Here is a 9,731-nt window from a genome sequence, read left to right as displayed (position 1 = left end):
TTCAAAGTCAACACGAGTCAACCTCCCCTCAAAAACTTACAAATTTTCTTTGAGCGCAGGTTTTCAAAATTGCGAAAGTTGGAAATCTATAATGTTTACAGCCTTGCAAGGACTATGCATCGAACGGTTTGAGTTTTCTTATAACATTTAGGAGAAATTATACCTCTCAAGTGTCAATAATTCTCGAAATATACGATAAATTAATGCTTAAGTTTTACAAAGATTTTCAAATGTATCGATGCACAAATATTTTCTACTGCTTTCAAATGCTCTGCATAAATGCTTTCAAATGCACTGCACATGCATTGCACTACTGCTTTCAAATGCTCTGCATAAATGCTTTCAAATGCACTGCACACGCATAGCACTGCCGCTTTCAAATGCTCTGCATAAATATTTTCAAATGCTCTGCATAAATGCTTTCGAATGCACTGCACATGTATTGCAATATGGCTTTCAAATGCACTGCACATGCATTGCATAACTGCTTTCAAAAATGCTTTGCATGCCTGGTTTAAGAAACACTGCACACGCACTGCACAAATGCTTTCAACCGCTTTGCGTAAATGCTTTCAAACGCACATGCACCGCACAAATGCTTTAAAATTCACTGCATAAATTCTTTACACCATCAATCATGTTGGTTTGAAAAACCTCATTTTCATCAATCATTGGGTTTTAAAGAAAACCTCATTATCTTGGAAAGCTTAGAAAGCCTCATTTTCATAAATCATTTGGCTTAAATAGCCTCATTTTCATATCTGGTTTAAGGCCTCATTTTCATTAATCACCACCAATGGCATCATTCTCATGAATCATCGGCCTAAAACCTCATTTGCATTAGCCTTAGCTAAAGCTATCATTTTATTAAATCATTGCAGCTCACATGGCCGCATTCTCATAAGTTAACGCTTGAGATGTGTCATTTTAGTATGTTTATTTTATATCGCTTTACTTTCGATATTTATTTACTAACTATTTTATCTAGTTCAAGTTTCGCGGGAGCTTTAGCGCAACATGAAACTATTTCTTCGGCAGTGAATTGGGGCAATTTGTTGGGAAGGGTGATCAAACTTCCCAGCAAAGGTCAAGGGTCTACCTCCAGTTACATCCATAACCCGATCATCGAGTTCACACATATTCATATTTCAGAATTCTCAAGTTCGATATATTTCCTCAATCATAATACCCAGTGTCATTATAATTCGACACTGGGATCATTTTTTCAAAGATTCGCACCAATCGAGACTCATTATTCATAGAGTCGTAGTTATCCCAAAACTACACACGGCCTGATTCTCGTGCAACCCGAGATATGTAGGCAACTTGGAGACCGGAGTTCGGCCACAATTCTCTCAAATTCTCTTTACCCTTACATTCTCCCAAATTCTTAGTCGGAATAAAATGGGTTACTAAGTCAATGTCTTTGCCCGAAAATTCTTTCATCATTACCGGCCAAAGAGGGACACCAGCTACTCCATGCAAATCAGACTTTTCCATAAGCAACTCTAGTCTTCAGAAATTTGCCGATTCAATTCGAATCGCTCCTTCGCATCTTGCAACAACGGACCATGCTCTCCGTGCAGAGGGCGAGGTTGGTTGGGGTGGGGCAGTGGGGGTGGGCAGTGGGGTGTGGTGGTGCAAAAAACAGAACAAAAAAATTCAAAACTTTTTTTTCAAAATAAAATTAATTTTTTTTGGAGGGGGTGGGGCAGGGGTGGGTGGGGTGAGGATGGCGTGGGGGTGGGGTGGGGTGGTGCAAAAAATCAAAAAAGAAAAAAATTCAAAACTTTTTTTTGAAAACAAAATAAATTTTTTTTTGCCAGGGGGTGGGGCAGGCGTGCGTGGGTGGGGTAGGCGTGGGGGTGGATTGGGTAGTTGGTGAAATGCACTTATAGACTTGTTTTCCCTACTTTTATTAGAGAAGTCATTTTCTTCATTTTTGAGGAACTTATTTTTCTAAAGAAAATATTTTTTAAAATTTTTAATCAAATGAACATGGGAAAATTGGACCTCCACACCGAACACCCTTAAGCAATGTACTTTCTTCCCTGTAGAATATAATGAAAGCATATCATGTAGAACCAGAAAAAACTTTAGCTAAAAAGAGCAGCTTCCACTATACGTATTGATTAAATTGTTCGAGGGAAGATTTTGTCTACATTATGACAAAGGAAATTCCCAAAGGTGGACGCTGTGATGGCCAGAAGCCAAAATAGAGGTAGTATAAATTTTGTTTAAAACTTCCCGATTATCGAGAGTGATTTTGACAAATTTTAAAAAGCTGAAGGGCTTGATTAATTCATCTCTTTAAACTAAAATTTTAAAATATTTTAAAACTACATTCAAAGCCGTTTGAGCTAATATATAATTCTCTTCATATCAGGACGCGGGAAAATTTACGTTCTCCGTCAATTTGACTTTATAATTACTCTCCTAGTTTTAATTTATGTGGTGGGTTTTTACTGAATATGCCGTTTTAGAAAGGAATAAGTTTTGAAAGTAATGGTACTAAACATGTCAGCAGATTTTTTATGGCTATAAGAATATGACTAATGGTAAAATGAAAAAATAAAAATTATTTTAAAATATTGAAAATATTATTCTTTTTTAAACGAACAAATAAAAAACTAATATCTTATAAAATGGAACAAAGAGTGTACTATTAGTTAAACATTTTCAACCAAAATCTTTAATACCCAACTCAACTACATTTTTGACTTTCAAATTAGTTGGTATATGAGTTTTTGAAGATTTATCATAAATATTACCATTTTTCTCGATGATGATCAATTTACAGTAATTGTTTTTTTGGTACATATATTGGGTGTTTATACCAAATCATGTGAATTTATTAAAAGTTAAGTGATTTAATGAGATGAGAATGTATGTTAATTAATTATGATTAATTTATAAAAATTTATATGCAAATACATATCATGCATATATTGGTTTGGTGTAATCATTGGGTACGAATGAATTTTTACAGTCTTTTAAAATTATACTCCTTCAGGTTCATTTTACTTGTCATGTTTTTCTTTTGCACCACTCTTAACAATGTTAACTAAAAAGGTAATTTTATTAAATTAACCTTATTTATTCGTTGATCTCATTTTAATCTGTTTTCTTTTTCACCATATTAATCTCTATTCATATTTATTAAGTAAACATAAAGGTGAAAACTAATAAGTAATTAATCATATTTTAATTTTCGAAATAATACTAACTATTTTAAACCAAATATTTTAATAAACTAAAATGGAGAGCAGGGAATAGTTGTGAAGCTCTCATGATTCCACTGCCAAATACAGATAATGCCAACATGTTCCCAAAAAAAGTGTGTATTCTATTTATAGAACCGCATTACTTTGAGAACTAGAAGAAGAATTAAGAGGCATCACGGATCAAATTCATCATTGGCTAAATTAAGTAAATGGTACTCCCCTCCGGCTGAAAAGAAGTGTCCAACTTAGTCTTTCTATTTTAATTCAAAATAAATATTCACTTACATAATAAAAAAGAAATCAATTTTTTTTGCTTCAGATTTGTCCCTTATTTACTCAAGGCAATATATAAACACAAGCTTTATTAATTAAGTTAGTTTAGTCAAAAAAAAAAAATGAATCTAGAAGTTAGTGTTTTCTTTAAGTGATGTAACTTCATGTATTGTGATTTAACATCCTTTTCAGACCCTGCTAATGTGGATGTTTGTGTACCGATATCTTTATTTATTATTATTAGTGGTGGATCTAGTAAGGGTCTAGGGGCCCCCTTCGATAAAAAATTACACTGTATATACAAGGTGAAAATTATTTTTTATATATATATAATAGATGTTGAACCTTTGACTTGTTCCTCTGTCTACTTCTTTATATTTTTTAACCACTTTTTTTTTTTAAATTCTGGCTCCGCCATTAATTGTTATCTATTTTAAATCTTAATTTCTTCAGTAAGTATTATATAACTGAATGTTGTACAGAAGAAACACCATCAGAACCTCCAACTTTTACAGACCAAAATGGGACACCAAATAACTAAAAAAGTCATCACTTTCATCTTGTTCATTTCAGTGCTCTTCCTCCATACTACTGTGTCAACTCAACCGCCATTTTCCTGTGACACATCCAACTCAGTTACCAGTTCATTTCCCTTCTGTAACACATCCTTAACCATTTCCCAAAGAGTAAACGACCTCGTATCACGCCTTACTGTTGATGAGAAAATCCAACAGCTGGTTAATGCAGCGCCTGAAATACCTAGACTTGGTATCTCTGCATATGAGTGGTGGTCAGAGGGGTTACACGGTGTCTCTAGACATGGAAAGGGAACACTATTTAATGGCACCATTAAGGCTGCCACCATGTTTCCTCAGATTATTCTTACTGCTTCTACCTTTGATGAAAATCTTTGGTATCGTGTCGCTCAGGTACTTAATTATGTGGCATTAATTTGTGGACTCTCATTATGTTTCTCGAAAGCTCCAAAGAAAGTTTAAAAAAAAAAAAAATTGCGCTGTCAGTGTTTTAACGGGTTATATACTTTTTATTTATATTTTCCTAATATTGGGATAAGATGAGTTTAAATAGAGTAATAAGTCTAAGATTTCATATAGTTGAGTCTAACTTGTTTGGAATTATACTATTTTTTTTGTTGTGTAGTAGTAGTGTTTTAACTGGTCGTAATAGTTACTCCTTCCGTCCCTTTTTAGTGGTCATATTTTCCTTTGAATACCTGAAATCATAAATAAGAAGTATTTTTGACTAATATACCCTTATCTATCTTTAACAAATCTCTCTTTAATAAATGTGGACTTTATTTATGTGTCTTGTGCTTACCTTCAAGAACAACTAATATTAAAGGCGAAATAGAAAAGGATTAATTAATAATCTTGATTTTCTAACGAGACAAGTATTTGGACCAAATTTTTTTAGTAACTATGACAACTAAAAAGGGAAGGAAGGAGTACCAGCTTCTCTGTAAATTGATTAGTTTTGCGTTGGTTGTCAATGTATGATGACCCTCATCGTTTACTGCAGCCCGGAACCAACAATGTGAGTAAGCTCATACATGTAGAGTTAGTTACCGTTTTTAAGAAGCAACCACTGATCATGTTTACACTATAAGGTCACTGAACAGTCAACTATAGATAACTTAACGATGTAACAATTGTATGACATGCATTAAAATTATATCTACGGGAAGGTTATGGTGTTGTGAAGTTGTAAAAAAATTATTAGACAGAGAAGCCGTTTGGTTGATAAAAATAAGAAAGCAAAAAATTACTAGTTTGTTAAACTTGTTGCTTTTTGTAGGCAATTGGAAAAGAGGCAAGAGCAGTGTACAATGCAGGTCAGTTAAAGGGAATGACATTTTGGGCACCAAATATAAACATATTCAGAGACCCGAGGTGGGGGAGAGGCCAAGAGACACCAGGGGAAGACCCTATGATGGTGGGAAAATATGGAGTGGCTTATGTAAGAGGACTTCAAGGTGATAGTTTTGAAGGTGGGAAGCTTCAGGATAGACATCTTCAAGCCTCAGCTTGTTGTAAACACTTTGTTGCTCAAGATATGGATAATTGGAATAATTTTAGTCGTTACACCTTCGATGCTCACGTAAGTAGTAACTAACTCTGTTGCTGCAGCACATTGATCTTAGCATTACCTTGTTAATGGCTTAATATTCAAGTTTGTTTATGGAGGAAATTTTCATGTTTGGAATGACATAATGCTTCAGTCCGTGAGAGGATGTGTTGCAGATCTAGAATAACTGAAAGTATCTTTCTTGAATACAATAAACTTTTGATTAGATAGTTCACGCGATAAAATTAAGTTGTTAAATGAGGTGGTATTCACACACTTCAAGAGTAACAATTACAAGATTGTCAACACTATTTCTCTGTTCTAATCACATGGAGAACTATTCAGGTCTTGAAGCAGGATTTGGCAGATTCGTATGAACCACCCTTCAAGAGTTGTGTGAAACAAGGGAAAGCCAGCAGTATAATGTGTGCTTACAATCTTGTTAATGGGATACCAAATTGTGCCAATTTTGATCTTTTGACCACGACTGCCCGTGGAAAATGGGGTTTGAAAGGGTAATTTTCCCAAAAGAGAAGAGAATGTTGAATCATGTTTCATTTCGTTTCTAATTGAAATTTAATTGCATGTCCGCATCTCTAAATGTTGTATATTATTTAAAGGTACATTGTATCAGATTGTGATGCAGTTGCTATTATGTATACTCATCAAGGTTATGCTAAAGAACCAGAAGATGCAGTAGCTGCTACCCTTCGAGCTGGTAAGTGGTAACTGATCTATCATCTGTTCTATTACTTTGCTGTTCAGAGAACATTAAAAAAAAAAAAAAAAAAAATATATATGAAGTAGAAAAAAAAATTATGTTGCTTGTTTGTGAAATCGAAGATCGGAAGCCTAGCCTCGCATCAACTATGTCTTTGTATGCTTTATTCCAAAGTGTGAAGTGTGACATAATGCATGTCGTGATGGAAAAAAAGTTGATTACTATACAACCCATTCTCTAGTGCGCGTGTTTTGAAAAATGCAGGACCATTGGCATGCCCATAACTTGGTCCACCTAATTCTGTCCTCAAACAGAATGATCTGTTCACTACTAAAATTGCCATGCTTTCTGGCTTTCTATTTATAAATTAGGTGTATGTCCTTTAGTGCTTTTTTCCAAAGTTCTTCTCTCTTTAAGCTTTTTGGTACTATTGGTCTACTTTGAGGTTGTTCTGCATACCATTTACATGTTAAAGCATCTTTAGATTGTTATTTATGATTAAATAAATAAAAAAATCCATACTTCAGTCTAATCTGAATGTAGTGAAGATGAGAACTAACATGCATGACTTTCTTGTTATCAGTGAATTATGTTCTAGTCGGATACTCAATTGAATGTCGTCAAATTCTAATTGTAAGGCAAAACAATAATAAAAGAAAACATAGATTAGATTATGCATAATGCAGCAAGATGTTGAGATAAAGTATGAAAACTAGATATTTCTTTCAAATTTACACAAACTTCATTGATGAAGACTAAATGTGACTTTGTTCTTGGCAATGAAATTTCAGGCATGGATGTGAATTGTGGTTCCCACTTGAAGAAATACACAAAATCAGCTCTAGAGAAGCAAAAGGTACAAGAATCTGACTTAGACAGAGCTCTTCACAATCTCTTCTCCATTAGAATGAGGCTAGGGCTGTTCAATGGTGACCCAAGAAAATTGAAATATGGAGACATTTCTACAGCAGAGGTTTGTAGTCAAGAGCACCGCGCACTAGCCCTTGAAGCCGCAAGAAATGGCATTGTCCTTCTAAAAAATTCTGATAGGCTCCTTCCACTTTCAAAGATCAAAACAAAATCCCTTGCTGTAATAGGTCCCAAAGCAAATGATTCCCAAGTACTTCTAGGTAACTATGAAGGCTATCCTTGCAAGAACTTTACGTTACTCCAAGGACTTCAGGGATATATCAAAAACACAGTGTACCATCAAGGCTGCGATTTCATCAACTGTACTTCTGCTGCAATAGATGAAGCTGTTGATGTCGTGAAAAAAGCAGACTATGTTGTTCTAGTAATGGGATTAGACCAGACTATTGAAAAAGAGAAGCTTGATCGGACAGAATTGGGGCTACCTGGTATGCAAGAGCAACTCATTACAGCAATCGCGCAAGCTGCCTCGAAACCTGTTATACTGGTTTTGATGTGTGGAGGTCCAGTAGATGTATCTTTTGCCAAGGACAACAAAAATATAGGAGGCATTTTGTGGGTTGGTTATCCTGGTGAGGGTGGAGCTACTGCATTAGCAGAGATTATTTTTGGTGAACACAATCCAGGTGAACTTCATCTTCTTGAATGATGTTTTATTGCTATCTATTGCTGGAATGAATACTTGCTAAACATGCAAGACTAAATTACCTTGCAGGGGGGAAATTACCAGTCACTTGGTATCCTAAGGAATTCAACAATATACTGATGACAGACATGAGGATGCGACCTGTATCATCTGATGGATATCCAGGGCGCACATACAGATTCTACAACGGGCCAAAAGTTTTTGAATTTGGCTATGGTCTCAGCTACACCAGTTACTCGTACGTGTTTGCATCTGTCAACCAAGACAAGCTGTATTTCAAGAACCTGAAGATCAACAAGGCAACTGAAAACAGTTCTGTTCTGAACGTTGCTGTTTCAGACGTTGGATCAGAAGTATGCAACAACGCGATGATGACAGTTAAAGTTGCAGTTAAAAACCAGGGAGAAATGGCTGGTAAGCACCCAGTGTTGTTGTTTCTAAGGCACTCCAGCACAATGGATGAGGTTCCAAGAAAGACATTGATAGGATTCAAGAGTGTAAATTTGGAAGCAGGGGAAAATACCCATATTGCATTTGATGTGAAGCCTTGTGAGCATTTTACTAGGGCTGATACATATGGTTCATTAGTTATTGATGAAGGACAATATTTCCTTCTTGTGGGAGATGAGGAGTATCCAGTTACTGTGTTTGTATGATCTCCCAGATCTAAGTTGTCAGTTAGAATTAAGTTAGTAGATAGTAAAAGTAAATTATCATGTAAGGTGATTTATCCAATATGCAAAATCTGCCAATATGTGCCAAAAGAAAAGTTCTTTTAGGAGTACTAATTAAGATCCAAGTCAAGATTTCTGTTTAGTGACATGTTACCTTCTCAAAAAAAAAAAAAAAAAAGATTTCTGTTTAGTGGTAAAAATTGTATGAACTAGTTGTTCTTAAAATTGCATTTACCCTTTCATGTTAGCTTTATCAATTTCTCAAAATCAGGATAGAGAGAAGTATATACTTTCACTTCCCTTCTAATCATAACAAATAAATAAGTGAAAATTAAGCATCAATGCTTCACTTTTTGTGAAAGACAACCTACCATTTTCTCTCTCCATTATCCTCTGGGTTTAATTTCACCTAGGGTCATTAATACTCTTTATAACACTAGTGAACAAACTATTTTTTTTTTTGTAATACTGAAACTACTAAACTATTATTTGTAACATTGATGTCACAGACCTAATTTTATAACAATAAAATCATTAAACTATGTGTTAGTTGTCCAGAAAATACAAATCACTAGAAATTAAATTTTTGTTGCAGGAAAATGACATCTCATCACCACATCATCATTTTCCCACTGCGTACATGCCTGTGGGAATATTCTTTTAAAAAAAAAATCACATTGTCATAACCTATATTTTAAACATAAATAATAAACAAAATACTAAAAATTAAAAGAAACAGTTAACAGGATACTCCTCAAAACAGACATAGTATTAATTCTACTTTGTATTTATTAGCTATTTATTCTTATTTGGATCAACTGTTTTTTAAGTATGTTACTATGGTAAAATGAATTAATGATGATTGGTTTAATGCTATCAATGAACATTACGCCTTAAGTTTTCATCCTTCATCTTAAATTCTACTTTTGAAAGTGATCCCACCTAATGTAATTGACGTTGCATTGTAACTTCATTTAATCTTTTCCTCCCCTTTCTCAAAATGACCATAGTGTAAGTTGCAATTTCGTCCTATAATGAACAGGTTAAAGCATCATCAGTCCCTATCCTTTCAATTGTAATATCAAATCACTAATTTTATTTAAGCCAAAACGTTAATGGACCCCAATTAATTATGGTTCAATGCTTATGGATTGTCATTGTCCTACTCACTCGTGTAG

The 9,731-nt window shown here is 34.4% G+C and overlaps 1 protein-coding gene across 1 annotated transcript; it reads left to right on the top strand.

Annotated features, from left to right (window-relative positions):
• Nucleotides 1-3,975: 3,975 nt before the first annotated feature.
• LOC132033782 (probable beta-D-xylosidase 7) lies at nucleotides 3,976-8,683 on the top strand. The gene is made up of 6 exons (XM_059423863.1): nucleotides 3,976-4,426; nucleotides 5,313-5,615; nucleotides 5,928-6,097; nucleotides 6,203-6,300; nucleotides 7,095-7,859; nucleotides 7,949-8,683. The coding sequence occupies exons 1-6, from the start codon at nucleotides 4,019-4,021 to the stop codon at nucleotides 8,533-8,535; spliced, it is 2,331 nt and encodes a 776-aa protein (XP_059279846.1). The 5' UTR covers nucleotides 3,976-4,018; the 3' UTR covers nucleotides 8,536-8,683.
• Nucleotides 8,684-9,731: the final 1,048 nt, after the last annotated feature.

Source organism: Lycium ferocissimum, chromosome 10 (assembly GCF_029784015.1).
Source record: "Lycium ferocissimum isolate CSIRO_LF1 chromosome 10, AGI_CSIRO_Lferr_CH_V1, whole genome shotgun sequence".
NCBI lineage: Eukaryota > Viridiplantae > Streptophyta > Magnoliopsida > Solanales > Solanaceae > Lycium > Lycium ferocissimum.
The sequence above is the reverse complement of the archived record's forward strand: the minus strand, read 5'-3'. Positions and strand labels throughout refer to the sequence as shown.

Coding starts and splice junctions, on each gene's coding strand:
- LOC132033782 (XM_059423863.1), top strand. CDS start 4,019: ATGGGACACCAAATAACTAAAAAAGTCATCACTTTCATCTTGTTCATT. Junction 6,098..6,202: donor GGAAAATGGGGTTTGAAAGG/GTAATTTTCCCA, acceptor TATTATTTAAAG/GTACATTGTATCAGATTGTG. Junction 6,301..7,094: donor AGCTGCTACCCTTCGAGCTG/GTAAGTGGTAAC, acceptor ATGAAATTTCAG/GCATGGATGTGAATTGTGGT.